At 42.7% G+C, this 15,545-nt stretch overlaps 1 protein-coding gene across 6 annotated transcripts in view; it reads right to left on the bottom strand.

Moving 5' to 3' along the window:
• The window catches only part of rhbdl2 (rhomboid, veinlet-like 2 (Drosophila)), a 61,758-nt gene that overhangs the window by 11,153 nt on the left and 35,060 nt on the right, over positions 1–15,545 (bottom strand). For all 6 annotated transcript variants that reach the window (XM_073034523.1, XM_073034519.1, XM_073034522.1 and 3 more), the window contains exons 6-7: positions 12,639–12,739; positions 3,222–3,282 (exon numbers count right to left, since the gene is read on the bottom strand). In XM_073034523.1, the coding sequence (XP_072890624.1) occupies positions 3,222–3,282; positions 12,639–12,739 (162 nt within the window). The remainder of the gene's footprint in view (positions 1–3,221; positions 3,283–12,638; positions 12,740–15,545) is intronic.

Here is a 15,545-nt window from a genome sequence, read left to right as displayed (position 1 = left end):
TAAACACTCAAAAAATGTACAGAGATGAGGTAAGTGTTCGGATTTAGACGCAGTGGTAACAAGTATGTCATGAGGGGTAAATGAAAAGAATATCTCAGTCTTTTAGTGCAGAGACATTGGAAAGTCCGTGCTGCATTTTTTCAGTCCAAGTGACATGTGCAGAAACTCTACAAAGGCCAAACAGGGTTATCACAGCTGTCTTGGGAATGTCTGAGCACACAGGAAACTGACGGTAGCCCCTAACTAGATCGACTTCGGAAAGAATTAGCTTTCCGGTTAAGCATGCCAAAAAGTCCTCGAGGTGAGTGTCCAGGTAACGATCGGGGGGTGGTGGCCTCATTATGATGTCGATAACCGCCACATGGGCGGCAACCACCATCAGGCTTAGGGACATTACGGAAGGATGAAGCCCAGGGGTTACTCAACCAGCGTACAATTCTGAATCTTTCCACGTTGGTAAACTCAGCCTTTACCTTTGCCAGCTTCTCTGGGTCAAGTCGACCCACGCTGCCAGTTGTGGGAATGTGGTGCTTGACCCCAGGCCTGGTGACGATAGCGGATAATGTGGGCTTGGTGAGGTCTGGAAATTCACCAGGCAGTCAAGAAAACTCGCATGCAGAGGTGAATGCACTTGACAGAGTCATTGTGGGGAAGTTACTGGGGCAGCAGGGTAATGAACCAAAGTCCTCGACATCCACGAGCCGGCAGTTCATAAGATCAACCAACAGTCCTTGTGCGCACAGGAAATCGGCACCAAGCAAGGTCTAGCCACTTCAGCCAGGATTAAGTCCCATGTGTAACGCCGTCTGAGAGGCAGATCGCACTCGTTGTGTCCTGTAAGTCTGGATCCTGCTGCCGTTAACAGCTTCCAGCAATGTTTCGTCACTCTTTGCCTCCTCATCAATAAGCAATGCTGGCTGCACAGTCAATTGAGTATGCATGTCTTAAGCATTCATCGAACAAAGAAATCTACAGCACATTACAGGCCCTTGGCCCACAATGTTGTGCCAACCATGTAACCTACTCTAGAAACTGCCTAGAATTACTCTACCACATAGCCCTCTACTTTTCTAAGCTCCATGTACCTATCCAAAAGTCTCTTAAAAAAACCCTACTGTATCTGCCTCTACTACTGTTGCTGGCAGTGCGTTCCACACACCCACCACTCTGTGTAAAAAATTTATCCCTGACATCCCCCTTGTACCTACTTCCAAAGACCTTAAAACTACGCCCCTGAAAGAGTATCCATAATGAACAGTAGAGGATCCTGGCAGCTGGAGCCCACGGTGTTCACAGACCTCTGATGTCCTGGTGCGCTGGCACTGTCACAGCTGCAAGGCGTCGGCACTTCCTCACATTCATACCAAAGCGAGCCTGGTAAAAGCACAGGCTCAGCATCATCTGTATCGCAGCTGCAGATGTCCTTATGTTGGGGGCTTTGCCGACCGGGTTTATTGAGGTGGAGAAACAAGGAGGAGGAATGATGTCCCACTGCCAATGGCTGACTGTAGACTATCAGCCATTTTAGCAAGCTTCTTATAGTCCATCACAGGCACATTAGTGAGGGCTATGTGAACTTGATTAGGCATTTGCTGCAGGAAGTGTTCTTTAAAAATAAAACAAGGGTGGAGATTTCCCAGGAGAGACAGCTTGTGGTCCATTAGCTCTGAAGGCCTAGCATTGTCCAGACCAGGTAAGCAGAGCAACTGTTTGGCGCGCTCAGACTCCAATAGCCCGGAAGTTGTAAAAGGTGAGTTTTCAGTGATTGATAATTATTGTGTTTAGGCAGGTGTTCAAGCAGACACACCACTCTCACAGCCGTGGAGTTGCTAAGTGATGCTACAAAGTAGAAATACTTGGTGTTGTCAATGGTGATCTCTCGCAGTGTGAATCGGGCCTCAGCTTGTACAAACCGAGTGGTGGCTTTTTCAAAGCGACTGCGTTGGCAGACACGTTCAATAAACTCTGAAATCATCCTGGAGAATCAGGGGTCACCAGTGTAGATTTTTGCAAATAAAACAAATGCTCAATGAAACCCATGGCACATTTTATTGAACTCCAAACTCTAAACACAAAATCACGCTAAAAATCTTTACGTAATGATGTCATCACGCCAGACCAACCTCTTAAAGTGAAACCCCAACTTAATTGTGAATTATGTAAATTGCTCCCAGTTACAGTACACTACAGCATAACTATGTGAAGTTTTTTCACCATGTTTTATGTTCTGTGTTTGGAGGCGAATGAGGGAATTGTTATGGTTTCCCTTCAACTTAAAATGCCACTGCTGTTTTACGTACAAAACCTATGGTTTGTCCATCTCGGTTTGATTGTAGCTTCTCATTGATCCTATTGTGTTTTTTTGTACCTACTGTGAACGTCCTTAAGAAAATGAATCTCAGGGTGGTATATGGTGACATATATGATAAATTGACCTTGAACTAGCATATGCATTCTACGCATGATGTGCCAGACATGCTGTTTGACGTCACCGCACATGTGTGACAACCTCAGTCTGTGAGCATGCCGTGTGTTTGGAAACATTGCAACAATGCGTAGAAGTGCACACTGCACACTGTCAAGTTTCAGGTTAGCAGTCCCGAGGCACAGCACGCGACCTAACGTCCACCACTCTCACCCATTAGGAGCCCTACAGGCTGTGGACTTTGATGACACAGTCACCCCCCCCCCCCCCGAGTGGATCGCTGCAGTTTGGATGTTAACGAGCAGCAGCCTACCACAGGAGTGGAAGGTCCTATCATGGAAGGCTTTGCAAGTTGCTCCATTACTTAGGTGGTAGATGCTTCAGCGACGGTGCACCAGTGCGGTAGGTAGGAGTGACTGCTTAAACTGCTAATCAACCGGGCAGCAGCCTTGGCCTGGGCGGAGACAAATTCTCGGGTTGCTGACGCTGCACTATCTAGACAAAGAGCGCTCTTTTGCCTTGGAGAAGGAGGAAAGGATTTGCGGGTGAGTCGCTCAGAGTCTCTCCGAATACACTGTGTAATGCATGTTACTTAGGCACGTAGGTCTCCTCCCTCTACGTTAACTAAGCCCCTCCCACACACGACACTAACAAGGATTGCTGACTGATTTTCTCTAACTGTACGGCAGCTGATAGCTGCACCTCACTGGAAACTGGTGATGCTGGGTAGGTGAGGCCCAGGGACACTCATGCTGTGAGGACAGGCCACAATAATGCAACATTTAAGAACACTTACCTATTAACAAAATAGAGGCCAGCCTGAAAACACCAAATAGTGGCACCATTTGCTTAAAGTTCTGAAATCAAACAAACAGATCAATCATAACACTATGGTTGTGTTTAACCGTGAGAAAGATTTTCTTTGTTTAAATACTATACCATTAGAAGTTTGCACCAGAATTGCTCTATTGTTGTAACAAAATCATTAACCAATTACCATATTTGTTAGGTCACGCCAGGCAGTTCAAAAGTATCTTTTTTTATAATATGCTAATACTTTAAGAGATTTCCTACCACAGGAATGTATAGAATGTTTGGTTATTCAGCTGATGTGGGTAGATTTGCTGCTTTTACATCAAATTTCCCTCCCACTCTACTTGAGAATATCACGATCCTTTGCATCTCATTACATCTCAGGGAGTGCTCATTAGCTTCACGATCTATGTAGCCACAGAACCCATTCTCTGTTAACAAATCCTGAACAGCTCGTTTATTAACTGCCTCTGAGAATTTGATAAGTAACAGCCAAGTATCTTGGTTAAAAATCCCAGTCCTTCACAGCAAAATCCAAATAATCTATTGGGAGCAAGCTCGCAGACAGCATTGGTTTCTTGCCGATGGTTAATTGAAGAACTTAGTAAATTATAGATTCTCTTTACATTCATTAAATGCTATTCCTATACTATCACAGGGTATTGGACTTCTTCTGAATGTTTTAAGTGAAAAACTGGTATTAAACAGTGACTCAGCAACCAGGCGGATACAAAATGGCTCCCATGCAGCATTTCCTGGCAAAGCTCTTTCATCCTCTGTAGAAAGGAAATTATTTCTTAACATGTTTTTTCCTTTTGTTTCCATTGAATTCTGTGTATCTTTTGGCTGACTTCACTGATTGAGACAAAACTGCAGCTCCGCAATGCCATCAAATGATTTCATTAAAGCAATCCAATAAAGGTGAACCTTTATCATATCTTAAATGATATTCGGCAAGTCCCACATTGGGTGGGCATTGTAGATTACATTACAAATTGGCTTTTGTTACCCGCAGCCAAGATGTAAAGTTTATCAGTTCTATGTCCAGAAAGATAGTCAATGAATGGAACTCACAAGAAAGGTAATTTGTTGACAGGTAAAAGTATAGAGGATTCAGAATGAAAGCAGTTAAATGCACTTAAAGTACATTTGTTATATGGTTATGTGATAGGTATACGGACAGGAAAGGAATGGTGGGTTATGGGCTGAGTGCGGGTCAGTGGGACTAGGTGAGAGTAAGCGTTCAGCACGGACTAGAAGGGCCGAGATGGCCTGTTTCCGTGCAGTAATTGTTATATGGTTACAAATCAATCATAACCTGATTGATTAGCAGAACTGTCACAAGGAGTTAAATTACTTACTCCTGTCCTCTAAGATGTTCAGTTTTGCACGATGGTGGGACATTTGGAGTTTACATTAGGTCAAATAGATCTACGGAGCAAGGTTCAGGGTACATTTATTACTGAAGTATGTATGCAGTATACAGCTCTGAGATTCGTCTTCTTCAGACAGCCGCGAAACAAAAAATAACATGGAAGCCGCTCAGAGAAAAACATTATGCCCCACCCCCCACGTGAAAAAATACAAATCGCTCAAACGGCAACAAGAACCCACACCCCCGCGCAAAAAACAAATAGTACAGATGGCAATGAGAATATCAAACCCCAAAGCCCCTCTTCACACAGAAATATCAAACAGGTTGCTCAGTGACAGAACACAAAATCCAAACACAATGACATCAAATATCCACTGTTTGGAAATCTTGCTCAGGTTCTCTTTAATGCGAACTTTATGATTCCTAATCACATGACACCTGCCTAATGACTGATTCTCATTCAGAGATATTTGAGAGCTTGGCTTTCAAAACCAACCTGAGGCTGGGTAAAAGCACCTGATTCCTCTAAGATGTACTTTCATCGCTGAATTCTAATTAAGAGTACTGTGCCGTGAACATTAACATATCCTTTTCTCTCTTCACCAAAACTGAATAACTTTCTGAGTGCTGCTGGCATTTTCTGTGCTAATGTTATTGAATGAAAGTCTGCAGTAGTTAGTAATCTATTAATCACTCAGTACATTGCTTTGTTACAGTCAGCTTTGCTTCCCTTATAGCTGGGGTCAATCAATGACTACAGGAAACGCGTGTTGATTTGCAGATCTACAAAGGAAACGGCCCAACACCAGAACCAGGATCAGGTTTAATATCACCAGCATATATCGTGAAATTTGTTAACTTTGCAGCAGCAGTATAATGCAATACATGATAATAGAAAAAACCGTGAATTACAGTATATATACACACACAGACAGAGTTCCAAGAGAAAGTTTGTAAAATTTCAATTTCCTGGTTTTCTGCAGTAATTACTCATCAAATGTGGTCTGATCTTCATCTAAGTCACAATAACAGACAAACACAATCTCCCTAAACTAATAACAAACAAGCAATTCTACTTCTCCTCGTCAATACTGAGTACATTTTTAAACAATCACAGCCTAGGTTCAAAAAAGTAGGAGAACCTCTGGAGTAATACCTTCTACAAAAGCTATTTGGAGTCAGGTGTTCCAATCAGTGAGATGAGATTGGAGGTGTGGGTTCTAGAGGTGCCCTACCCTATGAAAAAGACACCCAGATTCAGGTTACTGACAGAGCTTGCTCTTCTCAAGAAGGATCTGTTTATGTTCACCAGGCCTCAATCAAAACAGAGGACCTTAAGAAGAAGAATTGTAGAGATGCATGAAGCTGGAAAAAGCTACAAAAGCATTTCTAAAGTCCTGAGTGTTCATCCATCCACAGTAAAAGAAACTGTTTGCAACTGGAGGAAATTCAGTACTGTTGCTGCTCTCCCTAGGAGTGGGTGTCCTGGAATGATCACACCAAGGGCACAACATGCAATGCTGGAGGAGGTGAAAAAGAACCCAAGGGTAACAGCAAAAGACATGCAGAAATCTCCTGAACTAGCTAAAGTCTCTGTTCATGTGTCCACTATAAGAAAAACACTGAACAAGAATGGTGTTCATGGAAGGACACCACAGAGGAAACTGTTGCTCTCCAAACAAAGACATTGCTGCACGTGTCAAGGTTGCAAAAGACCACCTGGATGTTCCACAATGCTTCTGGGACAATGTTCTATGGACAGATGAGACTTTTTTGGCAGAAATGCATACCGTTATGTTTGAAGGAAAAAGGGCACTGCACACCAATACAAAAGCCTCATCCCAACTCTGAAGCATTGTGGAAGGAGGGTCATAGTTTGGGGCTGCTTTGCTGCCTCAAGGCTTGGTCAGCTTGCAATTGTTGAGGGAACAATGAATTAAAAATTGTATCAAGACATTGTACAGGAGAATATCAAGGTAGCAGTCCATCACCTGAAGCTTATTAGAAGTTGGGTGATGCAACGAGACAATGATCTGAAAGACAAGAGTACATCAACAACAAAATGCTTTAAAAAGAAGAAAATCTGTGTTTTGAAATGGCCAAGTCAGAGTCCAGACCTTAACCCAATTGTATGATATAGTATGACCTGAAGAGGGCTGTTCATGCAAGGTATCCCAAAAATATTAATGAATTGAAATAATTTTGTATGGAGGAATGGTCTAAAACTCCTCCTCACTGTTGTGCAAGTCTGATCAGCAGCTAAAGGAACTGCTGGTGGAGGTTATTGCTTCTAAAGGAGGTTCTACCAGTTATTAAATACCAGGATTCACATACCATTTCCAGCCTGCACCGTGAATGATTAAGCAATTTGTTTGAATAAAGACATGAAAAGTACAATTGTTTATGTGTGTTATTAGTTTAGGTGGATTGTGTATTGTGACTCAGATGAAGATCAGACCACATTTTAAAGAGTAACTAGAGCGGAAAAACCAGGGAATTGCAAAGGGTTCACAAACTTTTTTCTTGCAGATATATATAGTTAAGTAAGAAACATAGATAACCTACAGCACAATACAGGCCCTTCGGCTCACAGAGTTGTGCCGAAAATGTCCCTACCTTAGAAATTACTAGGGTTACCTATAACCCTCTATTTTACTAAGCTCCATGTATCCATCCAAAAGTTTCTTAAAAGACCCTATCGTATTCGCCTCCACCACTGTTGCCGGCAGCCCATTCCACACACTCACCACTCTCTGACTAAAAACCTCACCCCGACATCTCCTCTGTACCTACTCCCCAGCACCTTAAATCTGTGTCCTCTTGTGGCAACCATCTCAGCCCTGGGAAAAAGCCTCTGACTATCCACGCAATCAATTCCTCTCATCATCTTATACATCTCTATCAGGTCACCTCTCATCCTCCATCGCTCCAAGGAGAAAAGGCCGAGTTCACTCAACCTATTCTCATAAGGCATGCTCCCCAATCCAGGCAACATCCTTGTAAATCTCCTCTGCACTCTTTCTATGGCTTCCACATACTTCCTATAGTGAGGCGACCAGAACTGAGCACAGTACTCCAAGTAGGGTCTGACCAGGGTCCTATATAGCTGCAACATTACCTCTCAGCTCCTAAATTCAATTCCATGATTGATGTAGGCCAATACACCATACACTTTCTTAACCACAGAGTCAACCTGCACAACTGCTTTGAGCGTCCTATGGACTCGGACCCCAATATCCCTCTGATCCTCCACACTGCCAAGAGTCTTACCCATAACACTATATTCTGCCATCATATTTGACCTACCAAAATGAACCATTTCACACTTATCTGGGTTGAACTCCATCTGCCACTTCTCAGCCCAGTTTTGCATCCTATGCTGTAACCTCTGACAGCCCTCCACACTATCCACACCTCCAACCTTTGTGTCATCAGCAAACTTACTAACACAACCCGTCAGGATATTGGTCTCTCGGGATTCAAGTGCAACCTGTCCTTTTTGTACAGGTCACACCTGCCAAAAGAGAGTTTGAAATGATCCAGAAATCTGAATCCCTAGCCCTTGCTCCAATTGCTCAGCCACACATTTATCGTTAACCTCATTCTATTCCTATTCTCACTGTCGAGTGGGACAGACAGTAATCCCAAGATTAATACCTTTGGGGTCCTGCTTCTCAACTTCCTTCCTAACTCCCTGTAGTCTGTTCTCAGGACCTCTTCCCTTTTCCTACCCATGTCGTTGGTACCAATATGTACCACGACCTCTGGTTGTTCTCCCTCCCACTGCAAGATATCTTGGACGCAATCTGAAACATCCCGGACCCTGGCACCTGGGAGGCAAACTACCATCCGAGTTTCTTTCCTGCGTCCACAGAATTGCCTGTCTGCCCCCTAACTATAGAGTCCCCTATCACTACTGCCTTCCTCTTCCTTTCCCTACCCTTCTGAGCCACAGGGCCGAACTCTGTGCCAGAGGCCCGGCCACGGTTGCCTCCCCCAGGTAGGCTGTCTCCACCCCCCCCCCCCCAACAGTACTCAAACAGGAATACTTTTGTCAAGAGATACAGCCACAGGGGTACTCTCTAGTACCTGACTCTTCCCCTTCACCCTCCTAAGTAGTGCAAAAATAGAAATGAAATGTAGTGAGGTAGTGTTCATGGGTTCAAAGTCCATTCAGAAATCAGATGGCAGAAGAAGCTGTTCCTGAATTGTTGAGTGTGTGCCTTCAGGCTTCTGTACCTCCTTCCCAAAGGTAAGAGTGTGAAGAGGGCATGTGTGAAGAAGGGTGATGGGGGTCCTTATTGATGGATGCTACCTTTTTGAGGGATCACTCTTTGAAGATGTCCTGGATTCTACAGAGGCCAGTCCCAGTGATGGAGCTGACTAACTTTACAACTGCCTGCAGCTTAATTTGATCTTGTAGTCGCCCCTCATACCAGACAGTGATGCAGACAGTTGGAATGTTCTCCACAGTATATCTGTAGAAATTTGCAAGCATTTTAGGTGACACACCAAATTTTCCAAATTACTAATGAAATACAGCCACTGTAGTGCCTTCTTTGTAGCTGCATCCATATGTTGGGTCCACATTAGATCTTCAGAGAGATTGACACCCAGAATCTTGAAATAGCTCAATCATTCCCCATCTTATGAGGGATGGTGTGTTTTCCCTCGTTTTACCCTTTCATCATCTCAGTATTCATGTATTCACATTCATGATCTCTGGAGGAAATTTAGTTTCTTAATTTTCGTTCAATGGTAGCATAAGTCTGTCGTGCCAGAGTGGACAAGGTCTGAGAGGGAGTCGGCTTATTCTGAAGGTTTCCCACATTTAGAAATAATTTTCCACTATTATAAGCACAACACTTCACGGTACAGGTGACCTGGGTTCAATTCCTGCCAGAGCCTATAAGGAGTTTGTACGCTCTCCCCATGACCACGTGCGTTTCCACCGGGTGCTCTGGTTTCCTCCCACAGCCCAAAGTCCTACCAGCTAGTAGGTTAATTGGTCATTGTACATTGTCCCAGGATTAAGCTAGGATTAAATTGGGGGATGGCACATCTGGCTGGGCCAGAATGGCCTATTCTGTGTTGTATCTGAATAGATAAAATGAAAAATAAAAAGTTAGCCTTATGTATGGGTAAGTTGATATATAAAATGATATATGACAGCATTGGTATGATGGGCAGAATGCATATCAGTATAATCTGCTAGTGTGCCTGTCCACACACTCTCTATTTACATGGATTAATTAGATTAACTGTTAGTAAGACAAAAAATGGAAAAGAGAGTTGATCAAGAAGATCTAACTTATGCTTAGAGTCATTGTCGTCCTTTGCATCTACAAAACATAGCTGTTTCACAAACATCAGCAATGAAGAAGTTTATGAACGGGAATACAATTACTGACTTTTACCTCTGAGATCAGCTCAGCTTGCCAGTATTCAGCAGTTTCCTGGTCGCTCCCGTACTTTTAGCTGAGTTGCAGATAGTTTCTGGAACCCCAGCCAACCTGATGTCAGCTTTCCACCAAGGTAAAGAGACGGGAACTCACAAGTACAACTTGGAAACAGTGACTTCTGATGCAACGTGTTTATAGATAGCGGGGTCAAGGGATATGGGGAGAGGGCAGGAACGGGGTACTGATTGTGTATGATCAGCCATGATCACAGTGAATGGCGGTGCTGGCTAGAAGGGCCGAATGGCCTACTCCTGCACCTACCGTCTATTGTCTATTGTATTTGAAACAAGAGACAAAGCGGATGTGAAAATAGAACTATAAAGAAGCTAAATATTTAGAATGGGAATTCATCAGAAAAAAAAAGGAGAATATTGGGAAACTCCTCTACTTTGTGTTAGGAATCCCATTGTTAGCCAAGATTTTGTGTGACCCTAATACACCTAACAAGGCAGTGGAGGGTCTGAGTCTGAGAACTCATGTATCCCCAGCCATTTTACCAATGTCCTAGCTGTTTTCTATGGGAGAAACAAGACCGCTGTTACAATATGATCAGTCTGCTACACGTTTAGAAATCCAGAGTACTCACTTGTTAGTGGGCCAAAAGAAAGCAGGGATTCATGGATTCTTCAGCCCTGCCACAAATAAGTACTGTGGCTCTTTCAGCATGCAGCAGAATAATTATATTGTCACAACAGCTAGAGAATCCACTCTATTTTACAAAGTGTCTTTTCATTCATCCTTACATATGAAAGATGGACATTCTTTAGAGTCATGGGGTTTTGGAAATCCCAGCACCAGCTGAATCCTAGTTATATATTTAAAAAATCGTCAAAGTAGAGAATGAGACTGAGTGACCATAGACTCTGAGGTTCAAACAGCCTCTGAATGTTCAAGAGCTAATTTTTTTTTTTGGTGTGCATGAAATCTCATCTGGGAACATCCACTGCCTTCTATTAACAATTTTCCGAGAAGGTTTGGTTCTGAGTGTCTGTATTTATAAAAGAAAACAACAAAAAGACACCAAAGTGAAGGAAAAGAGTGTGAAATATTGGATAAGAGTGTGCAAAATAAATAACGGTGGATCTAAGAGCTGAAAAATGGATTGATTATCAGGCCAAGTTAAAATACCCTTCAGCTCTTAAGGCTATTGCATTGAATATAGAACATTACAGCACAGGAACAGGCCCTTCGGCCCACAATGTTGTGCTGAACCAGTTAAATTAGTAATCAAATACCTAACTAAACTCATCTCTTCTGCTTACACAATGTTCATATCCTACCATTTTCCTCACATTCATTTGCCCCTCTGAACGTCTCTTAATAGTCCCTAATGTTTCTGCTTCTACCACTACCCAAGTCACCCACCTCTACCTCTGTAAAAAAAAAACTTGTCCCTCATACCTCCTTTGAAATTACCCCCTCTCACATTAAATGTATGCCCTCTGGTATTAGACATTGCAACCATTGGCAAAAAATACTGTCTGTCAAATCTATCTAAGCCTGTCATAATCTTTTAAACTTCTGTCAGATCTCCCCTCAGCATCTGCTGCTCCAGAGGAAACACAAGTTTGCCCAACCTCTCATGATAGCACATGTCCTCTAATCAAAGCAGCACTCTGGTAAACCTCTTCTGCACCCTCTCCAAAGCCTCAACGTCTTTCCTATAGTGGGATGACCAGAACTGTACACAACACTCCTGATGCAGCCTATCTAGTTTCATAAAGCTGCAACGTAACATCCTGACTTTTGAACTCAATGCCTCGACGAGTAAAGGCAAGCGTGCTCATGTGCCTTCTTAAACACCCTATCAACCTGTGTAGCCTCTTTCAGGGAACGATGAAGTTGATGCTCAAGATCCCTCTGCTCATCAACACTGCTAAAGATCTTCACCCTGAGGGAGGAGATAGTGTAGATTCTAACCATTCTGGCTCAAGGCAGGACAGGGTTTCAGAGAGTTAGAAAACCACTTGTTGGAACAAAGGAGGTTGCTTGGAGATTTAATCAAGATGCCTAAAATGTTAGGTGTGTGGACAGGGATAAGTCAATGTTAAGGGAAGCTGGATTTCAGGGTAATTGGGGGAGTTAATTAAAAAAAAACCCAGGATATTTACAATATTTTGTTTGAGGTCACCATCTTGCCAGACCATACAATACAACAGAGTGAAACAGTCCAGGTTGCAGGTTGTCCTAATTCAGTGGAGGAAATTTCACAAAGGAACAAGAAATGAAATGTAAACTGAGAAGATTTAATGAAAGTGTTAAGATACTGAGATGGTCTGAAACATACTTCACAAATATAAATAGATTAAAATCACAATTCCTCAATTACAAGCAGAGATGTACTTCAAAAAAATGTTAAAAAGCAATGCAGTTTGTTGTTATATATAATTATTATTCCATTCACTATGAAAACCTCGATATGGGATGGACAGGAGAGAAATAATACTGGAAAAGCTTTAGAAAGGTCATTTAAGTATTATTACTTGTTCTATTCACAAACCACTTGTTCAATCATGCTCAACATGTTCGCAAACCGCAATATTAGTTAATTTAGATGACTTACCACTATGACATTCATAAAGTAGCCTCCCATTAGGGCATAGACGCCACCTGAAGCCCCAACCAAACTGAGTAAGGGATCAAATATTGAGCTAGCCAATGAGCCTGAAAAAATAAACAAAAGATGGCTTTATTGGTTTATTTATTTATTGAGATACAGCGCGCAATAGGCCCTTCTGGCCCTTTGAGCTGTGCTGCCCAGCAACCCCTCCAATTTAATCCAAGACAATTTATAATCACCAATTAACCTATTAACTGGTATGCCTTTGAACTGGTGAGCTACATCAGCTAAATGTAAAACAATGGGAATTATGTTCATTGGGAAAAAAGACGCCAGCTGTCAACTCTATCTATGCCATATCACCTGCAAACTTTGCAACAAAGCCATCAATTCCATCATCCAATTTATTAACATATAACATAAAACAATTGGTCCCAACAGAGTGGAAATAAAGGGAACCTTTTCTGGTTGATTGCTGGTGACTAGTGGTGTTCCACAGGGGTCTGCGTTGGGACCAATCCTTTTAGGATATATGTTAATAAATTGGATGATGGAATTGATGGCTTTGTTGCAAAGTTTGCAGATGATATGAAGATAGGTGAAGGGGCAGGTAGTTTTCAGGAAGTAGAGAGGCTACAGAAGGATTAGACTGATTAGGAGAGTGGGTAAAGAAAGGGCAGATGGAATACAGTGTCAGGAAGTGTATGGTTACGCACTTTGGTAGAAGAAATGAAAGGGTTGACTATTTTCTAAATGGAGAGAAAATACAAAAAGCTGAGGTGCAACGAGACTTTGGGAGTCCTTATGCAGGATTCCCTAAAGGTTAATTTGCAGGTTGAGTCTGTGGTGAGGAAGGCAAATGCGATGTTAGCATTCATTTCAAGAGGATTAGGATATAAAAGTAAGGATGTAATGTTGAGACTTTATAAAGTACTGGTGAGGCCTCACTTGGAGTATTGTGAGCAATTTTTGGTCCCTTTTCTTAGAAAGGACTATGTAACAGTTTCTTCCCCCAAGCCATCAGACTCCACAGTACCCATAGTCTGGACTGACACCAGCTTACTGCCCTCTACTGTGCTCCGTACTCCTGTTTATTATTTATTGTAATGCCTGCTCTGTTTTGTGCACTTTATGTAGTCCTGGGTAGGTCTGTAGTCTAGTGTAGTTTTTTCTGTTGTTTTTACGTAGTTCAGTGTAGTTTTTGTATTGTTTCATGCAGCACCATGGTCCTGAAAAATGTTGTCTCGTTTTTACTGTGTACTGTACCAGCAGTTATGGTCAAAATGACAATAGAAAGTGACTTGACTTGACTGGACTTGAAACTGGACAGGGTTCAAAGCAGGTTCGCGAAAATGATTCCAGGATTGAAGCGCTTGTCATATAAAGAGTGTTTGATGGCTCTGGGCCAGTATTCACTGGAGTTCAGAAGAATGAGGGGTGACCTTATTGAAACCTATCGAATGGTGAAAGGCCTTGATAGAGTGGATGCGGAGAGGATGTTTCCTATGGTGGGAGAGTCTATAACCAGAGGGGACAGCCTCAAAATAGAGGGGTATCTTTTTAGAACAGAGATGAGGAGGAATTTCTTTAGCCAGAGAGTGGTGAATCTGTGGAAATCTTTGCCACAAGCAGCTGTGAAGGCCAAGTCTTTATGTATATTGAAGGCAGACATTGATAGATTCTTGGTTGGTCAGGACATGAAGGGATACAGGGAGAAGGCAGGTGATTGGGGCTGAGTGGGAAAATTGGATCAGACTTGATGAAATGGCAGAGCAGATTCGATGGGCCAAATGGCCTAATTCTGCTCCATTATCTTATGGTCTTATATGCCTTCTTGATCACCCAATCAACTTGCATGGCGGCTTTGAGGGATCTATGGTTGAGGACTTTTCTGTTCCTCCACATTGCTAAGAGTCCTGCAATTAAAAATATATCTGCCTTCACGTTCAACCTCTTACTTCACACTTCACACCTCACATTTCCTCAGAGTGAACTCCATCTGCTGCTTCCCAGCCCTGCTCTGCATCTTATCAATGTATTGTAACCTATGACAACCTTCCACACTATCCACAACACCACCAACCTTCATGTCATCTCCAGACTTACTAATTCACCCTTCAACTTCCTCATCCCAGGCATTTATAAAAATCACTATGAACAAAGATCCCAAAACAAATCCCAATGGAACACCAATAGGTATAGACCTCCAGAGCAGAGTATAGCTCATCTGCTGCCTTCTGCCTTCTCGGGGCAAATCCAAACCCATGCAGCCAAATTACAAGCTCCCGATTTTCTGAACGAGACTACCCTGGGGAACTTTGTTGAATGCCTTACTAAGAGGGAAATACGCCACATCCACTGTTCTACCTTCAGCAATTTGTTTTGTCACTTCCTCAAAAAAGTCAGTCAGGCTCGCAAGGCACAGCCTGTCCCTCACAAAGCCATGCTAACTATTCCTAATCAGGCAATGCTTCTCCAAATGCTCATAATTCCCGTTTCTAAGACTCCTCTCCAGTAGTTTGCCCATCATTGGTGTAAGATTCACGGTCTATAATTCCCAGGGTTATCACTACTACCTTTCTTGAACAAAGGAATAACAGTTCCTATCCCTCAGTCTTCTGGTAGGACTCCTGTGGTCGTGGGGATGCAAAGATCATCATTAAAGGTGCAGCAATCTCTTCCTTTAGTTTCCATAGTAACCTGGGTATATCCTCTTTCTTAACCTTGACATATCCCAGCATATTCTTCATCATCATCATTATGTGCTGTGTCAAATGGTATGGTTGATTATAATGGCCAAAGTTGACTGGACGGATAGCCTAGCAGAAAAGACAGTGGAACAGCAATGGCAGGTATTCTTGGGAATAATGCACAAGGTGCAAAATCAGTTCATCCCCCAGAGAAGGAAGG

This window comes from Hemitrygon akajei, chromosome 32 (genome assembly GCF_048418815.1).
Source record: "Hemitrygon akajei chromosome 32, sHemAka1.3, whole genome shotgun sequence".
NCBI lineage: Eukaryota > Metazoa > Chordata > Chondrichthyes > Myliobatiformes > Dasyatidae > Hemitrygon > Hemitrygon akajei.
The sequence above is the reverse complement of the archived record's forward strand: the minus strand, read 5'-3'. Positions and strand labels throughout refer to the sequence as shown.